Source organism: Ambystoma mexicanum, chromosome 12, assembly GCF_040938575.1.
Source record: "Ambystoma mexicanum isolate Mex_15411 chromosome 12, UKY_AmexF1_1, whole genome shotgun sequence".
Classification (NCBI taxonomy): domain Eukaryota; kingdom Metazoa; phylum Chordata; class Amphibia; order Caudata; family Ambystomatidae; genus Ambystoma; species Ambystoma mexicanum.
The window spans coordinates 385,357,873-385,378,527 of record NC_090936.1 but is presented as its reverse complement, the minus strand read 5'-3'; the positions used below and the strand labels follow the sequence as shown (position 1 = coordinate 385,378,527).

The 20,655-nt window shown below is 44.9% G+C and overlaps 1 protein-coding gene across 1 annotated transcript in view; it reads left to right on the top strand.

The window, feature by feature from the left end:
- LOC138514489 (platelet binding protein GspB-like) overlaps positions 1-20,655 on the top strand; it is a 1,350,980-nt gene that overhangs the window by 964,182 nt on the left and 366,143 nt on the right. The window contains exon 8 of the mRNA XM_069629971.1: positions 9,146-9,256. Within this exon, the coding sequence (XP_069486072.1) occupies positions 9,146-9,256 (111 nt within the window). The remainder of the gene's footprint in view (positions 1-9,145; positions 9,257-20,655) is intronic.

Genomic DNA, 20,655 nt, shown 5'->3' with positions numbered 1-20,655 from the left:
CCTGGAAGACTCCTCTGATTGTCTTTGCGATTTCTTTGTCTGGGAACACCTGTAGCCACTTTTCCATTCTTTCAATTTTAACTGGTGTGGCCCCTTTCTCCATGTTTTTCTCAGCTCCGTTTCTCCAGAACCCTGTGTGTGCTAGATGTTGTTCTGGTACATTTTGCCGTACTATGTTCGCCCCTACAATTTTCGCATCTGTGGCTGAATTTGCATTTCTTGCCCCAGCTGCATGGTACCCCGTTCTCAAAGTTTCTACATTGTGCTGCCTCTATCCTACCCGGCCCATTGGTACTTCTCCCACCCCCTTGTGCTGTTGGCAATATATTGTTCTGACAACTTCTCTGTGTGTTGTATTGCCTGTTCCGAAAACTCTGCTCTCTTGATCTGTCATAATTGCTCTCATATCTTCTGTTACCGTATCTATAATCGTTTCTAGAATCGTTCTGCCAATATTGCCTCCTTTGATAACCCCCCGAACTGCTCTGCTCCCTGGCTTCCCATTTTTCTTTTAGCACATTAAATATGTACAGATTGAAATCCTCTTCGTCCCAACCTATGTCTGGGAAGCAATCCATTTCTTTTCCAAACTCATGGTAGTATTCTTTCCATGCATCCCCCCCAAATGCTTTGTAAACTTTTAACACCCTCTGCTGGTATGTTACCAGTGACAACCCGTCTTCTGGGTATTTCTGCAGGATAATGGTGGACATAATTTGGAAAGCCGCTGTCCAATTATCGAAATTCCTAGCTAACGGTGCCCTCTTCAGTAATCCTTTCTCATCTTCTTTTATATCCTCCAGTGCTACATTCTGACCTCTCTTCTGTACATCTAGCAATGAAAAGATATCTATAAATTCTTTCCTCCATATCTTCTCCTTCACTTTCTCGTTAATGTACCATGCTTGGGCCTTCATCGAACGTCCCTGTGCGTCCTTCCCAACCGTGGCCCTGCCATATTTTGTCTTTACTGTGGCAGGTTCTTGTACTGTTATGCTCGTGAGCCCTGTCGGTGCCCCCGGCATGCTGGTGTTTGCCCCCTGAGGGGTAGCTCCTGGTAGCACCCCTTGTCCACCCCCCTGTGTGATGGGTAACCCGCTGCCTGTCGTGCCTGATCCATCAGCTCCCTGACCACCTCCAGCCCCTTCTGCCCCAGTCTTCTTCTGCCTATCTTTGTGTAAAACGTTCCTTTCTCCCCCTGATCCAGGCCCTGGGAGCCTTCCCGTAGTAGGTGAGCTCCTTACCTGACTATAGTTGGCCTTCTTTCTCAGGGGTATTTATACCCCAGTGGCCTATTGTTGTGCTTGCTGGGGGCAGGACTTCCTCCTGCCCCCATGTTGCTATTCCTAACACCTTTCCCCTGAAAGTTTGGGTTGCCTTGGCTACTCCGCGGGTGGGGGCACCGCTTGGCTGCCCCTCCCTTTACTATTTGCGCCGTTTGGATTCCCCCCACCCTGCGCCTAACCCCCCAGGCCCTCTATCGTGCTGCACCTTGTGCCGCACAGGGCCTGGGGCACAGATCCTCATGGACACTCGTGTTTTTCAAAAACATGGAAAACACAATAGGGTAATGGCTGCATACCAATAGTCATCCAAAAGAATGCCGCATGCACCCTTAGAGTTTACTACATCTGCTGGATCAAGGATTGTCTTAACACTGCACGGTTCCTAGTGTAATACCTCTATCTGTAGATCATGGTTTTAACGCGTGCACTTAATTACATAACATTTACGTGTATATGTAAATGTGATTGTGGGCGAGGGTGAATATGGGGTAGGATAAGTGTGATCCCTATGTCATCGGGTAGCATAGGGGGGACCCTTCAATTAAAAAAAAAAACGCCATGTTCCCATATCGACCAAAAGCGCACAAAGAGCACACGTTTTAAAAGGTGTCTGTGAATACAGGTAGAACCGTTTCCTGACAGCCATTCCTGGTCGCATAGTTTCCATGGGTCATTTTCATTTTGTGCAGCAGGATGGTCATGCCCATACTTTAGAATGGGTTATTCCGTAATCAGTGGAAGTGATCGCCATTGTGATGCATAGCCTCTGATCAGCTGACTGCTTACTCCATATATTTAAGAAGGAAAGTTATGTAAGCAACTAAATTATGATTGGCTTTATGCGCAGGAACAACACAACGATATTTTCTTCCATTTTGCTACTTTCCGGTCTAGTGTTTCTTTGTATGCAAGTTTACTTTACCAAAGGATTTACAAGTCGGCATACTCTTGACATCTATTTTTATAAATGGTCACTATCCAGGTGAATGCATCATGCTTTGATTTTTCGAGGACATGCACTTTTGAGAAATATAGACATGGATTGTAACTTCATTAACTGAAATTTGAGGGCCTCGTGCTTTTCGGGCAGATAATTTCAATGTAATAACACTTCCAGTGATGTTGTGAAAACAGCAGCAGGCCCAGACCCGTGCATGTGAATGCATTGCTAACAGCTGCTGCATCCATGGAGCACACATTCAAATGAAATATAAACCAACAACATGGATGCATGTTAAAACCAAGCCATGTGAGTAACATCCTGTACATTTTTACAGTTTCCATTCTGTGGCTCTTATGTTGTGAAAACAAGGCTTTTCTGCTTGGCCCAGACAAAGGCACAGCACAAATGCAAACTAACACATTGGAATCAGTGTGTGATATGTAACAGGTTAAGTCCAAGAGTAACATGGCTTTTTAGTTGAAGCATTTAAGCAGTTCACACACAGTTCAGATATGAACTGAATAACCTTATTTCCCACCTCGTTGTTCCTTCTCCCATTGCCTCCTAGTTGACAAGCTCTTTTTCTCTCTGCGGTCTCCTCTCGTTCTCCCACTCACCCATTCACTCTTACCCCTATTCCCAAGTAGCTCCTATTGGTTCTTCATCTCCTCCTCCTTCCCTTCAACCTTCCTTTGATGTTCCCATTCTCCTTCAATTCTCCGAACACGTTGTTTCTTCACTTGCGCATTCTCTTCCTCAATAATTGCCTACTCTTTTCTCTCTCACCCACCCAGATCTCCCTCCTCTCATCTCTCTGAATATGTTTCTCCTCCTCCACTCATTCTCTTCATTCTCCTCTTCTCGGCTTCTCCCGCCGCTTGCTCCAGCTCCAACCTCTCCAACCTGATTTTCTTCCCCTTTTATACTTTGTCAGGGTTTGGGATTGGTGGACTGAAGGCAAGCAGCTAGGCCTGAACTAGGAGCATGCTTAATGATTGGCGCAGGTTTGGGCAGACTACAATTTTCCTAAGTGATGTAGGTTGCGCAGCATACTGTTCCAAACACTGAGATTATTTCCCAGCCAGCGGGCATCTTGGAAACATACAGCGTCTTTCTGCTGGCTGCCTGGGCATGACGAGCGCAAAGGTGTAAGATCTGATTCTTGTGGCCTGGCCGCAGTCTTTCATGGTCTGTGGTGGGCCACGTTCATAGCCGCTCCATAGAGCTTCACCCGTGAACATGTTTCTCTATCTTCAACGGCACTTACTAGCTGCAATGAATGGCTGGTGGAGCTCCCTGATCACTGGTTTCTGCATGGTCTGGTTTCAAAGTCCATATTCTACTTGTTATGCTAAAATGAGGCTCTGGGAGGGGAATAAAATGGTTTAGGGAAAATGCACAATCCCACATATATTTCCTCATAAGCCAGCATGATGGAGCGGGTGGCTGTCACTGGCTGCCAGGGCTCCCCAGTCCTCATCCTCTAGCCTCCTGCACATGACCTCATCACAGGTTGCATTGACGTTTTGCAAATAGTGCAGCCAAGAGATTTGGGTAAGGTGACAATGTATTGGTAGATGCTAAGGGAAATATTTTACAGTCAGGGATGAAGAAGAAGGAATTCTCTTTCGTATTACCTAAAAGATTTAAGATGCCGTGCCCATATCGAAGTCCCACTTAAGTCGCGCATAATTTGGCAGTTCTTGTGTATGTAGAAACATTTCCTATCTGGGTTCACTATTACTTTCAAAACGATAATATTTGCTCTGTCTTTAAATATAACATCTACGGACAGATTACCACTGACTTAGTCCATATATTGCATCATACTGTATTGCCCAAGATTGCAATCCACGTAGCCAATTCTTTCGCCACTCTTAAAGTTATCAGTATAAGATATAAATAACAAAAAATGACAATATCAACTTCACATGCCTCCAAAACTGTTCAACAGAGTGGACTGTGAAGAATCCATGAAGCATGTCTCCTCTCCCAAGGGGGAGGCAGTCCTTTTGGGATGTGGCAGGGAGCCCACTATGCCTATCACCTCCCAAGGGACAGGGCAAGTGGGATGCCATTGATGATGGATGACCCCCACCTTAAGGGACAGGAAATCTCCAGAAAGGGGTAATAGTTATCCTCTCTCTTCCCCAAAAGCTAATATCTTTGTTGGCTATGTGGGAGTTAAGCCCCCATGGGAGTGAACCAGATAAAAAGCCCACAGAGCTTGAGTGAGCAAGGACCCTCCTCGTGAGGGGTGTGTCAAGGCCACACAAGCACATGCCATGTGTGGCATTTAGTGGGGCGGATGTTGCCTTGGAAAGGCCGTAGGGCTTGTCTTTTGAAGAACCATAAGGGCCGGGACGCAAGGAACAGAGAAGATCCAGAGTGATAAACGGACATGCCGGAAAGCCGCTGCCAGAGGCCGGGCGAGAAGCAAGAGCAAGTATAGCCAACGCAGAACCCAGTTGACACATCTCATAAGAGGCTCAGCGTCGGATGGACCCGCCGACCCGCCTCGGGAGCACTGCTGAGAAATCAGTGTTATAGGGTGGCTCCAGGCAACTGGGAGCAGTGTGGCGAGAGTAAAGTAGGCTTCATACTCTAGCATACACTTGTGTCTTATCATATATCTGTGGTGAAAATGCTATCGTACCAAGCCATCCTACTGCTGCTGACGTGCCTCTTAAAGCTTTTCTTACAGTGCTTAGCTTGTGGTGCTAAATAATCACACCATATCACCTCTAGCCTTAGAAAATTCCAATGACTGTGCACAAATGCAGGTATCACATAAAAAATGGCCACATCACCTACAAGGCAACTCACCTCAAACGATGCTCATACCTCCATGGCACAAATTAAGCTTTGGAGAAATGGATCCTGGTGCACCTGAAACAAAAGAGGATTTGTTCTAGACATACCACAGACTGAAAAATCTGACACTGCTAATCCAGATTTTGTATTCCTTGCACCTAGAATGTAGAACCCTCGATGTGCAAACAAAAACATAATTTTCCTATATCTGCTCTCTTTCTGCAAGATATAAAAGACTTGCTTCTTCTCTTTCACTTACTCATGAAATATTCAACTTTCTTGGGATCTTGCTCACTATGATTGTCTCCTCCCTTTGGTCTTTCGCCCATCAACTCTTCTGCTGCACTGCTCATCTCCGTTCTCACTATAACTCATCATAATTAGCAGTTTTTTCATTAAGTAATCCACTATCTCAGAGCTACATTCAAGTTATGTAAATATGTGGCATTCTGCAGAACTTGGAACATAACTATGAGTATGTTCCAAGTTCACCGAAGGGAGTGAAGGAGATAGTCGTTGGTTTCATGGGGACCGATGGGGCAAACATCCGACAAATAAACATTTAATGTCCTTAACAGTTGTGAGGTAATCATTTAACTGGCGACAGGTATCAGTGCCTGAGAGTGAGGGGCCTAACAATTACGGGACTCCCACCCCAGGAGCCGCTGAGCTGAAGCAACAGGGCACCAAGGAGAGCATGAGCAGTGCCCCATGCCGCTCCAAGGACAAGCATGTTAAAGCTTCTGACATCCTGCTAGAGAAGGGGACCCAGAGGCATAGGAGCGTGGTTAACACTGGACAACAAGCAACACGTTTTATCAATTGCTTAGCAACTAGTGTAGCGTTCCCTACACAAGGAGGAGGAAGAGCAAAAGCACACTAGTTGTGTAGCGCAGCAATCAGCTGTTTGGCAAGATTGGCAAAACAATGAACTCACACTCAACTTAAAGAAGAATATATAAAGGAAAAGGAGGAACACAATTGTTATTTAGCCATAGGTTTTGCCATTCAACAATAGTAACTTGCTCAATAGTACATACAATTGAATACGATTCTAGCCTGTTGCACCAGACAACATACAAATGAGTAACATTTCTGTGAAATAAGCAGATTACAAGAGTGAAAGAATGCAAACTTTCATCACATACGTCATATAATGCAATGTGTACCCACCGCTCATTGGTTTCTACCTCAGCAAGGTGATCTACCCATACCTCAAAAGAGATGGATAAGAGGTTTTGAACATAACATACAAGCAGATCGTAGCCCAAACTACTCAAGTGAACAGAAAAAGTCTCTCTTTATACACTCTCTTGGGAATTATGGACAGGAACAATTTGAGAACTTACCAAGCCTAAATACAGAAGAAGCACAAGGTTAAAGAGAATATGAAAAACATACAAGAAGAAGCAGAATCTGACGAACATTAAATTACAGCTCTTTGTGGCTTAATCTTGAACGATTTTGGGATCAATTTATGCTTGACTGTAATGATAGCAAAGTGAGAGATGCTTTATGGACGAAGGGCAATCCTTCAGTAGATGAACTTGTACAAGTTGCCAAAGGTGCGGGACACCACACCAATGTGTGAAAGAGCTCGAGAAGAAATCCACCACTGAAACAAAAAGAGGCAGACATCCAATGGTCTTCAGATGTTCTGGCTGTGCAAGCCAGGAGAAACTATAAGAGAAAACAATATCCAAGGAAATAGAACTTTTGTAGAGACAAGTTAGACGAAGAGGAAACGAAAATAAATATTCTGTTGTGACAGCCTTTTTCATTTATCCAACAGAGACAAGTGCCCCACTTTAAAAGTGATTTGCAAGAAATGCAATGGCAGAAGTCATTTTATCACCTGCTCTATGAGCAAAACAGAATCCACAGATAACGCAGATGAAGTATGTCAAGAATTTGACAAATCTGATTTGTTATAGAGGAGATGATGGATTCTGTCATGACAGTGGAAGATGAAGACATAAATGCAGAGAAACAGATGGCCCAGTTAGCATTGCAAGGAGTAAAAGTTTATATGGTATTTGACTCTAGAGCCCAGTATACACTTTTGCCAAAGAACATATTCTGCTGTTTATTCAAGGGAAAATTGGCCCTGATATTGATAGCAACCCTGTGGCCGAAGGGGAGAAATGCATTGAGTTGATTGGGGGTTTTGGGGCGACAATGGAACTTAAAGGCTGTAGTGCGAGAGGGAAGGCGCATGTGGTAATGCTCCAATCTTCAGCTGGACGCATCAAAAAAGAGCTGAACAGGAACCTTGATCTCAATGCAGAAGAATCAGTTTTCACATGTGATGAAAAAAAGGAAGAGGGCAAATCATCGAATCTGGTGAAAGAACATCTGCTCACTCCTGGTGTATTCAGAGATGAATTAGGGTGTTTGAAGAATTTCGTACATCAGATCCGGAGGAGAACTGATGCTGTTCCCGTGGTCCATAAAGTCAAGATTGTGCTCTTGACCTCAAGCGAGGAAGTGAAAAAGGATTTGGTTCATTTTTTCATTTCATTTCAGCTTTATTTTGGCAATTTGCCAAAAAAGCTAGAAGACAGTTCTGCACAAGAGAAATGCAGTAATAAAATAACATAAGATCTTGGTAGTCAAAATATTTCAAAAACAATATGTGGTTAATATAATTAGAATGTCACTTTCATCAAGCGATGGTCAATTGGAGAAAAAGTCATCTTATTCTTTCACAAGCCAGAAAGTGCAAGTGCATGATAATAAATATTACACAGTACATAGGCAGAAGTCACAGTATCTATTCATACATCTGTAATCACAAGATCCACCCGCTACACAATTAAAGCCCAGTCAATCGTAAATAAAAGATTTCCTCTATTTAGAAGCCACAGTTAAGCACATAGAGACCACATTAAAAACTAGAAGAGAGGAGCAGTGTTTCATAAGCTTGAGGGCCTCTCTCCTGCTCTGATACTGTGCAAATTCAGCACTGGCTTGAGCCACTTACGTCTCGCAAAATCATACAAAGGGTAAGTGAACATGAAATGCATTTCACCTTCAACAGAGGTGAAACAGACAGGACAAAAGGCAGACCAACCTTCCCCTGGTGCTTCCTAAACCATGCGAGTATAAGGATACCAAGACCAGATTCTGTAATGAGACACTTCATTTTCGTTCCCGATGGGTAATCCAAATATGGCTCCATTACCAAACTAGATTTGACCAAAGTGTAGTTGGCTGACAGACAGCCAGCACAGCATATGTCAACACTAGTACCCAACACCCTGTAGTAGTAACGTCTCTTAAGAGCAGCCTTAGACTGTGGATCAGAGCTAGAAGGATCTAAGCATAGTGACTTGAGATGTTAAATCAAAAACATATGCTTAGCGTATCTAAACCATGGCAAGGTTTTAGCACCATTCCTGGTTAGTACATCGATAAGGCCCTCTCGATATAAAATAAGGTCGTCTGAAGTCCAAATGTTTAGCCAATACAATAGTGGTTTCAACATAATTTCACACTTGATTTCAATATGTCCATGAGTGTCACCGGGACTGAGGGAGCGCTGCAGGGTAACCCCAAGAGATGTCTCAGAAACTTGTTTTCAATTGTCTGAAGGGAAGTACAAGGCACATGGCCCCATAATTCTGCTCAATATGCGAACGCAAGAGTAGCCTGCGCCTTGTAGACCCTCATTGCTGAGGAAACTGATCTGCCTCCATAGCAAGCAGAAAAGCACGCAACCGCACCAGATTGCCTAACTGCTGTCAGGGTGCTCTTTTGCAGCTGCCTGGTCCATTTGAGGTATTGATGCTGTTCAAAGAATATAGCTATGAGTTTGTTCCAAGTTCATGCAAGGGAGTAAAGAAGGAAGCCATTGGTGCAAACGTCCAACAAATAAACATTTAAATTCTGTGCCTATTGTGAGGTATTCATTTCAACACACGTATACTACATTTTAAAAAAAGTTAGGTACAATTAATGGTGAAAATATGATGTACATGAATCAGTTAGAAGATGTTAATAAGTTTCAATTGTATTGTCTGAATGTGATTTTATTAAGCCAGGTTTTCTGCTTGCAGCACATTATGTAACATCTGTTTCTTATTTGCACCGTATGATGTAGGTTACGGTCACCACAATTGGATACGGGGACAAAGTACCACAGACGTGGATTGGAAAGACCATAGCTTCTTGCTTCTCCGTATTCGCCATCTCCTTCTTCGCTCTTCCAGCGGTAAGTTATCATTGAAGGACATATCCTAATGTCTCTGGTAAAGGACATCTCCAGCTCAGTAGATTACATCATCATTTGTGATGACAAAAAAGGGAAGATGTTTTCAAATTATTAATATTATGGTATTTATTGAGCGTGAACCTAGCTGCTTCAGGAAGCAACGCAGTGCTTCACAAGGTATACAGCAATACGAATAAATAAGGGAGCGCTTTACAGAGTTGTACATCATTATAGATGCATAGCAGAGCATTTTCCAGAGGGAACAGCAGAACAGATAGATATACAGCGGGGCGGGAGTAGCATACAGAGGGGGACAGTGGATGGGTACAGCTGTACCGGGTGGTGGGGAGGAGAGGGATGGGCAGCATTTACTGAGTTAGGTGGAGCCAGGGGTGACGTGATTGCCTAGTTGTTGAGGAGGAGAGACTCCCTGAAGAGGTGGGTCTTGAGTTCATTTCTAAATTGTAAGAGCATGGGGGTGAGTCGGATGCTGAATGGGAGTAGGTTCCACAGTCTTGGGACCTAGGCAGAGAAGGCTTGTGTTCTAGTCCTTTCCTTTTTGCAGCAGCAGATTTCAAGTCTGTACATGTCCTGGCTTCTGGTGGTGCACTGCCGACCCGAGATGCTGAGTTTCTCTGTGCGGTGGCTGGGAGACTTGACAGCGACTGCTTTATAGATGATGCAGCAAGACTTGAATGTGATTTGTGCATGCAGTGGAATCCAGTGAAGTGAAAGGTGCTGGCCTAGGAAAAAACCGCAGGGTTCCTAAAATGCTCCAGACCAACATAATTAGAGATATTGAGGCATAAGTGGAGGAATGTACACAGGTAAACTGAAGTGGACTTTTTGCAAGTATTATTCTTGGGGACGACCTGAAAACAGTAATACAACCAAATGCCATTTCTGGACACCTTAGTCAGCGTTGGTCCAATAAAGGATGCCAAAGGGGGAAGTGCAAGCACATCAATAGCTGTGAGCCAACCTTCCAGACATACTTCTTTTCTTCTAATTGTTTCTATGGGTTGCTGCAAGTACAGATCATGCGCAAATGTAGGCCACTCCCATAACTGTATGCATCTGTCAATAGGAATGTGTCTGTTTTCATTGATATCCCACTTGCAGGAAGCCTTGTGCTGGTGGCAGCAGAATATACATATTTATTGAAGGAAGAAGGCTGCTGTCCAGACATCAGTTTATTTCAAGAATCAACTCCTGCACGTTTCTGTGGTTTACAGTTAAAAATAACAGTGGAACTGGTGGGAAAGACTTTATGTGAAAGGGCTTTTAGTGTGGTGGTCTTTATTCTACAGGACATACATTTTACGTTTGTCCTCCTTCCAGGTACAGCCATTTCTTATACCACACATTTTCCAAACCTCTGTGAAGTGACCTTCTGATTCAGGTGAGCATGGGAGCTGGCCAATAGAGGGTTAATACCGAACACCCTCTCCCTGCTAAAAAGAAGCCTTACATTAGAACAATAGTGCATATTCCTCCTCTTACAAGGGATCATATGGTTGATGGAGTTGTGATGTCCCACAGGAAGGCTACTCCCACATCACGTGGAGAGGGACACAGGGCTGCGGGAAGGGAGGGGCAGGAGGCGGGAAGTTCAGTTGGTGTGTGGATCTAGAGGAGTAAAGACCTGTTACATCCTCCTCATTACTGCTTGGCATGCAAGTGTGAGGCTGTGTGGGTACCCAGCTAGACTTTGCCAAGTCTAGATTCTACATTGGCAATGAGTCGGGATTCAGAACCCGTGGCACCAGAGTCCCTCCTCATAGTGGCAGGAGTCTGCGAGGGACACCACAGACAACATTGCGGAGCACAGCTGTGCTTGCCCCGCCCCCAGGCGTGTGATAAGCTTCAGGCAGCAGAGGCCTGTGTGAAGTTGCCTCCGCCTATACACTGAAGGGAAGCAAAGCGGATGTCCATTCCTGCTCAACCTGGCCCCCTGTCAACACAAGGGCATGCAAGAAACCCGGCAGGCCCCAGGAATTTGTCCCACCCACTGGAGCGAGCCGCTCGTGGGGTCCCCACGTGCCTTTTGGATCACCGCTAACAGCGGCAACAACAGAACACGAAACTGCAACACAGGAGGCAGTCTGGTCCACAAACATTTAAATTCCAAAAGTGCACATGCGCGCGAAAGCTTTTAAATCCACGTGGGCCTCAGAAGACGCATTCACGCACATACAAGATAACACGAAGCAGACTGGCATCATGTGTTTCTTCCACCAACAACATTCCAGGGAGCAGCGGTAACAGTGCATTGAACTCAAGAGTTCAGTTAAACCCCTATGCTCCCAAAAGCATAATAATCATCCTGTGAGGAACTGAGGGCTCCAAGCAAACTAAAGAGAAGCTCAAAAGAGAGAAAGACACCCAAATCAACCAAGCAAAATGTCAGTGGATGAGGCTCTCACCGTTGCCATCACCCTAGCTCCAGCTTTACCTTCCAGAATGCAGGACAGCCTGATTACTCAACTGTCCACACACTTTGACTTATCTGAATCCAGTAGTCTAGTGCCTCACTGGAAGAGGTGGGTAAGGGATTTTAAAGTATGCATTAAAGCCATCGGACCTTTAGATGAAGAGAAAAAGCACAGCCTCCTCAAGCTGTCCATAGGCCCCTAAATCAGACATCGTGGATGAGTTCCCCACAGGCACGACAGACGCATATGCAAACCTCAAGTCAACAATAACAGACTACTTCACCCCACACATAAATGTAGATTACGAGAGACACATATTCCACACAACTAAACAAATCAATAGGGAATCCATTTACACATTTGTCATGCGTATGAGACTAAAAATGAAACTGCGATTTCAACAACTATTCCAACAACAAAGTACTGTGCTCACAAATCATTGCTGGCTGTGAGTGTGCAGATTTCAGGAAAAGACTGCTACAAAAACCTCGCTCACTAGAGGAAATCCTGCGTCTCGCATGCTCAGATGCAGCATTAGCGTTCCAAGTTGAAGGACTGAGCGATATCAAAATATCTCATGGCAAATATGAACGCATCAACGGACTGGACATGACAACCAAAGGAAATGTTGAACCGTTCTGTTACATGATATGAATTCCTGCATGAGAGCGTGTGACCCGCTATCGGGCAACAGTGCTTGGCCTGTGGAGGAGACAATCATTTCAAAGCGGTGTGCCACATGTACTGAGGTCAGCTCGGAGGGGAATGAACCAGAAGAAGGCCATCACAAGGCATGGAAAGACAAACACAAAGCTCCCCCAGAATGTCAGGCCAGGTATATGAGCCACCTCAGCACAGACCCATAGAAGAAAGGGTGGACAAAAGATCACACGACCGGACGTGAGGAGAGTGGCGAGACAACAAACCAACGCCATCCAGAATGAGAAGGAGACCCAGGAGATAGATATGCTACCTCGTTGAACACTCACACACGGATAGCATATCTAGAGCATCATCTGGAGAAGACACCAGGAGAAAGGAAAGACTTTGTGAAGAGCCCAAGAAAAGGGGGTATATGTGTGCATTAGGCAACCAGAAGGAAAAAGAACATAGCCCAACGTTACTCATTCAAGCGAACAAATGTCAGCCAAATTTTTTGTGGACACAGGAGCGACTGTAAACTTCATAAGTGAAGAGGTATACGACAACCTACCGCAGGCCCCACGCCTTCAGCCTGCAGAAGACCGCATTTACCCGTACGGGTCGAACACACCTTTACCATGCAAGGGATACTTCATGGCATCATGCAGCTACAAAGGACAAACAAAGATGATCCCATTGCACATACTAAAAGCAGCCACCAAACGTGGCTGCATCCGGAGCTACAAAGCCGCCATCGACATGGGCCTCATCCATGTACTACACAGGCTCATGGCCCACAGATACCTTGACCCAACTGCAAAGATCGAGCAACTGTTTCCCGCCTTATTCAAAGGACTTTGAAAGCTGAAAGGACGGCAGATCGAACTCCACATTGACCCTCAGGTACCTCCCGTGGCACAACACTATTGAGGGATACCAATAAACATTCAGAAACAAGTAGAAGAAGAACTCTTCAAACTTCTCGAGGCAGACATCAGAGAGCCCGCTGAAGCATCCACGCCATGGGTGTCCCCCATCGTCTCTGTACCTAAGGACTGCACATACATCCGCATATGTGTGGACATGCGTCGACCAAATGAGGCCATCATACGCGAATGCTACCAATCCCTTTGCATCACCGACATGGTGCACCTACTCAACGGCGCCACCGTGTTCTCAAAACTTGATCTCAACAAGGGGTACCACCATCTGGAACTGAACAAGAACTTTAGATACCTCACCACGTTCGTTACCCATCTAGCGCTATATAGGTAGAAGCGCCTAAGTTTTGGGGTCTCCTCATCTGCCGAAATATTTCAGTCTGAAATACACAACATCATAAAGCACATACCAAACTGCTTGAACTACAGTGATGACATTTTAGTTTTTGGCCAGGATCAAGAACAACACGACAACACACTCACTCGAGTCTGCATGGCCATGGAGGAGGCCCACCTCACCCTTAACAAAGAAAAATCCGAATTTAGGAAACAAATGCTCTGTTACTTTAGACATCTATTTTCATCACAGGGAAGGACCCCTGATCCAGAGAAGGTTACAGCACCACCCAAGAACATCTCAGACCTGCGTTCGTTCCTTGGGCTTGCCAGCTATTGCACCCACTACATAAAAGACTTTGCATCAGTAAACGAGCCTCTCAGGACACTGACGAAAAAAAACACAGACTTCAAATGCACCGAGGAGTGTCAACGGGCATTCCAGACATTCAAACAGAGGATATCAGATGCCAAAAACATGGCCTACTTCAATTCCAATAGAGAAACAGAACTAATCATGGATGCCAGCCCGGTAGGCCTGGGCGCCATTCTGACACAAATCGAGGCAAAGGACAACCACACAAAACACGTTGTCTCATGCGCCAGCAGGAGCCTGACAAAGACTGATCAAGCCTATTCGCAGGCAGAAAAGGAAGGACTAGCGGTGGTGTGGCTGTGTGAGCACTTCCATCTCTTCCTTTACGGAAAACCTTTTACAGTGGTCCCGGACCACCAGGCACTATTGTTCATATTTGGAAATCCACAGGCAAAGATGCCTCCTAGAATCGCCAGTTGGGCATTGAGGCTACAGGACTAAAGCTTTAACATAGTACACCGGCCCAGAAAGGATCATAATCCAGCAGACTTCCTTTCACGTCACCCATGCAAATAATCTCAGTCCACACACTATATTGCGGATCAGTACATTCACCATGTTGTGCACGAAAACACACCAAGAGGTCTGAACACACACCAGATTGCACAAGAGACGGAAAAAGATCAGGATCTACGGGTCATCCTTCGATGCCTAGAGACAGGCCACTGGAAATATGCAAAAGAGGCAGTGGAAGGCACTCACAAAACAGGACATCAGCTGATTGGTAGACATCAAGGAGGAACTAGTCAAGACCGATGGAACACTACTACTAAAGGGAACAAAAATAGTATTTCTCCGAACACTACATCAGAAGGTACTGGATATAGCACATGACGGTCACAGGGCATAGTGTCCACAAAGAGAATGCTCAGGCAAACTGTGTGGTTTCCTCAGCTCAATTCCCAAGTGGAAGATCTACTGAAACATTGCCCCACATGTGCTGTTATCAATCAACATACGCGACCAGAGCCCCTCTGAATGACAGACCTCCCATAAAAGGCCTGGGACGAAATTGCTGTAGATTTCTTCAGACCACTAGAAGGGGTGAATACATACTTGTAGCTGTGGACGAATACTCTCGCTTCCCCGAACGACAGTTACTGCCATCCACCGCTGCGTTCCACACCATACCCACACCTGAACGGATGTTTGCCACATATGGCATCCCCAAGATCTTGAAATCAGACAATGGATCCCCCGTCACGGGACAAGATTTCAAGGTATTCTTAGAATACATGGGCTTCACACATTGAAGGGTCACACCACTATGACCACAAGCAAATGGCACGGTAGAACGTTTTATAAGTAATATCAAAAGGAATGTGCAAATCACCCAGCTGACAGAGGAACCGGTAGAGAAAATACTATACCAACTGCTGCAAGACTATCGCAATACCCCACACAGCACAACTGGAAAGACTCCGTCAGAGGTAATGTTTGGCAGGTACATACGGACAAGACTGCCCCATGTTACCAGTGCGGAGGAAAGATATCTGGAGATGCCAAAATGAGGGAGCAGGACCCCAGACATACGGAGAACATGAAGAAGAGAGCTGATGAAAACAGAAGGGTAAATAAAAATTACCTCAAACTGGGGGATATTGTAATAGTGCGCCAGCCACAAGGCAGAAAGAGCATGGCCACTTTCGACAAGGATCCCCTGATGGTTGGTGACCTATGTAAAGGGCTCTCTCATTTCAGCAGAAAGTGAAAAAAGGAGCGTCACCAGGAATTCTTCACACTTTAGAAGGATGCCAGGAATTGTCCCGTCAGATTCTCACACCCCATACACCACAAACGAAGGGTGGGATCCGTCCTATGAGGGCAATGGTGAAGACTTGTGTGAAGAGCAGGCCCAGTCCCCTCAGCAGGACTATGAGGACAGGCCGATCCCGCGAGCAACAGCTCGACCTCACAGAGCTCGAAATCGGCCTCAGAGACTAATTGAGGAAATTATTTAAGGTACATCGTTGTGTTTAGTACCGGGGGTGTGATGTCGCCACAGCAAGCCTACTCCCACATCATGTGGAGAGGGACATGGGGCTGCAGGAAGGGGAGGGGCGGGAGGCGGGAAGTTTAGTTGGTGTTGGAGTTAGAGGAGTAAAGACCTGCTGCATCCTCCTCCTGTCTCTGCCTCATTACTGTGATACATGCAAGTGTGAGACCATGTGGGTACCCAGCTAGACTTTGCCAAGTCTAGATTCTACAGGAGTGATGGATAAAAATATGATTCATTGACAATTACCATGAATTGTTATCATCACAAAATAGTACACTCTACTGAAATACAAACAGATGTCCATGCACCACCGCGTACAAGCTACACTAAACTCAACTATAATGTCTAGGTATTACTTTCTTTTGTAACACCTCATCCATCCTCACCTTCTGCTCAGTTATGACCCACACTAACTTCTATTAGCACAATATTAAAATAACTAATTTGCTTTCTGATTCTATATAGTCCAGGATCTTTCACTGCCCATCTTTGTTCTTTTTGCCTTGTGCTATTGCCAGAGTGCTAGTTCCATGCGTTCTCGAGCTTGTACTCTGGCGCTTCTACCTAGGATGTCACCAGTATAGTTGGAGACAGGAAGAGATTATAAGCCAAGTCCACCATTTTGGATGTTACTTTACAGTTCAGCAGCAGAATGCAGGCTCCCATTTTATATGCCTCCTTCCACAGTGTGACCTTAGGCGAGCATTGGACTCTATTCCTGCTGTATTGTTTGCAGCCTCTCCCTCCCTTCTGGTATGGACATGGGTTTTCCTGTAATTTTCACTGCAAACATGCATTATGCTGGAGGTGTTTGCTAGTTTAGTGGTGGTCTGCCGCAGCGCATACCAGCCTATATTTTTGCGTTGGCCTTCTATTTTGATGCATCCACAGTGCTTATGTTGGTTCCTATTTACCTTCATAAAAGAAACTCCTTGGAGTGTGAGAATCCAAAGGGTTTACAGGAGGATTTTCACTTTGCGATACATTTGATTTGTGGAATATATGGGCATCATGTTATTTAATGCTGACCCAGACCTAAAATGGTGTTTTGAGTACAAAACAAAACACAGCTGTTATTTGTAAAATGCCCTTGCCATCAACGGTGGGCTCCCAACCGGCAGTGTGTGAAATTGTCTGTTGGGAAGAGGACAGGAAGTGATGGAACACTACCCAAATTTTACCCACCAAGCGAGATTGGAGAGAATTCTGGCAAGTCACTGGACAGAGCCCATAGCTGGCTGTTCAGGAATCCAATAATATAAGGATGAGTAACTACGACATTCATACAGGCCATAAACATTGTGGTTGCCTAATTTTAGAGACATTTTGGCATCTGTGCTGATGCCTCGAATTTTTCCAACTCTGAGAAGTCAGCATACGTGAGCATGCTAACGCCTTACCACCCAAGGTGGCAAAAGTAGCCATGAAAGTGCACATAAACCCGGATTGGCTTGGTGACCAAATAATAGCGGACGCTTGACATGGAATGCACAGGAATGAATGACCCATTTATCACAATTGTATCCGCTTGATGCAAGCCTCAGTAGGGTATAATACCTACTGAATGATACAAAAGAATCCCGAAACATTTGAGCATTGCTTGGACGTGAGTTAGGTCAATTGTTTCTATTTCGAAAGGAAGATACAGAACTATAAATGCAGAGATAAAATTAGGCACCATTATTGTGTCGATATTGGGTATAGAGGGATTTTTAAAGCGAGATTATCTAGAACCGTGTAATCTGTGTATACAGCCCAACAATCACATGGTTGCAGACCCCCAAACGTGTGGTAATGCTACATGGAGAATACAACCACTGTAAAATACTTGTAATTAAAGAAGGGTACTATGCATATCACCCAACTGTAAACTTTCATTAGCTTTGGTACATTTACTTCCAGTGTCAACATTACCACCCAAAGTGAATACATCACTACCAGCAGCCCCCTTCACAGTGAAACATGATGACTTAAACCACCAAGCACCTGTCGAAAGCAATCAGCTCTGATGTATGAAAAACGCCCATAATCATAAGCAACAGCCACACTAAAGCGCGTGTTATATGTAACCTTGCTGATGTGCTATGTTTTACAGGGACTTTACCACGGTCATATCATTTGCATTTCTTTTTGCATTTCTTTGGCCGTATTTTGTAGAACAAGTGGAAGTTTTTTTACCACTGGTAGGGTTCATGGCCCAATAATACAGACTATTAATACTGTCATTGTTATCAGCTGGAGGAGTGGTAAGGGTGGCAGATGTCTACGTTACTTATTTAGGAACTATATAGAGACTGAATCCCATGGCACCTTAAGGTGGGAATTGGCTGCCCAGGCATTATAAAACAGCTGGAACACTGCGAATCATTTAAAGTAATTCATTTTTGACACATTCAGTTCCTGCTGTGTGAAGAACGGAAGTGGTTTACCACCACTGGCACACAGACTGATGAGGCACCTAAATTTGAGCTGTGAGCATGTGGTGCTCATAAGATGTGCTGGGCAGAGAGAGTTCTGTCGGCCTTGTGCATGGAATGGATCAAAGCCGATATGCTGGATTGGTTGAGATGCATGCAATTAAGAAGACATGAAGCTCGGGCAGGAATGCCTTGTGAAGTGAATCTGCTCTTATTCAGGTTGATATTCTGGGCCTAGGCCTCAGTGTTTCTATGACCGCTTACCATCAGTTTTGCCTACGAGTCTGGACAGAGCACCAGATGAGTAGAGCATATCACATAATATACAAACTACTATAGCTATACAATTTTTAGAATTGTGCAGTCAACACTTTAATTTAGATTACGGGCACTCTGCACTGAAAAATAAAACAAAAATAAGCATTGGCAAGGCCAATAGTTTGGGCGTTTACTGCTGTTCTTTGCATTTATAGGCACCAGGGTGCAAGGAGGAGAGTGCAAAGTTTCAAAGGAGGATGCAATAAGAGAATGAGAAGGAAAGAGAGTAGAGCAAGGGAGGAAACGATTGAGAGAGGGTGCCATTGATGATGAGCAAGAGGAAATATGATTGAGAAAGGTTCAGAGTGACAGGGTGAGACTTAAAGCAAGTGTGTGAGTGGAAGGATGACAGGGAGGTGAGTTAGAGGTTGTAGAGAGATTTGGGAGGGAGTGGTGGTGGGAGGTAGAGGGAGTGTGCATTTATTATTAGCAAATTTTAATGTACTCAATCTCTCGACCTTTGATGGATGAAGGGGGCTCCTTCCACCTTGCCAAGTTATGAATTTGGAAAGTGCAGGTTATTCTCTGTCAGAGTGGAACGTTTAAGTCGCTGAGCTATCCACTCACACAACAGTATGTTGTTTAATTGTGAGTAGAACAAAGTTGAGTAAGGACATGGGAGTCTTACTGCTGAAGACCAGATGAACCCACTCCTAAATAAAAAACACCTATGAGTGGTGGTATTGAACTAGTATCAATAGTTGTGGCAAATATTTGACAAAACAGTTATGTGGGCTGCAATAGCGTTTTAATTAGATTGCAGCAGGTGTTTTCAATACACGTAAATCTGGGTCAAAAGATACAACAGCCAGTGTACATTTTCAAGGTTGAGTAACCAGTTTGTAGGGTACAAATGCTAAATATTTGTGGTATCAATCTGTTGCTTCCATGTCCACTAGGGTATCCTTGGGAAGGAGACCAGCAGACTTAGTGATGTGATAGCACATTTATCGGTGGACAATTCGTCAGAACAATGTGGGGTTGGACAAAGACAACACAAAAAATACAAAAAGTCAACACAACAATGTTTCGGCCAGGAGGTGAGCTAAGTGAGCTCTTGTAGCCTTCATCAGGACAAGATGATTGCGGGGGTGGCGGTATCTGTAGAGGTCGGGTCTTGGGAGCGCAGTGGCTCGGGTGGAGGCAGTGTCACTGTACACTGAGAGGAGTTCAAAGTCCTAAGTGTGCCTGTTCCTAAAGGTGACTTGAGGCTGGATGTAGCGTCAGGAAAGCATTGAGTAACGCTGTGTCGGTCCACCAGGGTGGAAGACTCAAGGTCGGAAGGTGAACAGCTGCAGTCGCGAGTCTGTAGGTACGCACGAGATCCATCCGTGTGGTTTAATTGTGCAATCTTGCCTCCTGTTCCCTCCAGTAATATTATTAATTCAAAATATAATATTAAAAATATCACCATATATTAGCAATTTAACAGCCAGTCAAAGCTGTTGATATACACATGTAAAAAAATAGCTCAGAGTGTTAAGTTCTTGCAGCTAAGATCTCCGCTGTCACGCCTCTTAGAAAGCTCTGGTCTTTATGGCACCGTTGGGTTCGGAGACATACGGAGTCTATTTTTACACCCAAGATGGCGGCTGCTACCACCCGCTACAGTCTAGCTGCTTGGCTCCCACACGGCAACTCGGCTCCACCCTCTTGACCAAGCACAGCATATCAACCTCACTTCACAACAAACAGACGCGTTGCTACTCCTACCTACCAACGCTACGTGAGTTCGGATCTAGGGTTTATTCCTATTTGTCCTTAATACGTTCTTTGTTTCTAACATCTCTTCCTGTCTGTCTCCCATACCAGCTCCCGTTACTTCCCAGTGGTTGTACAAACTGCAGCACCCTTACCGTGGTGCTTCCACTCGCCGTTCGAACCCTCTCTCTCCTAAGGGAAACTTCCGGGTCACCTCGGAACCTCAATAACGAT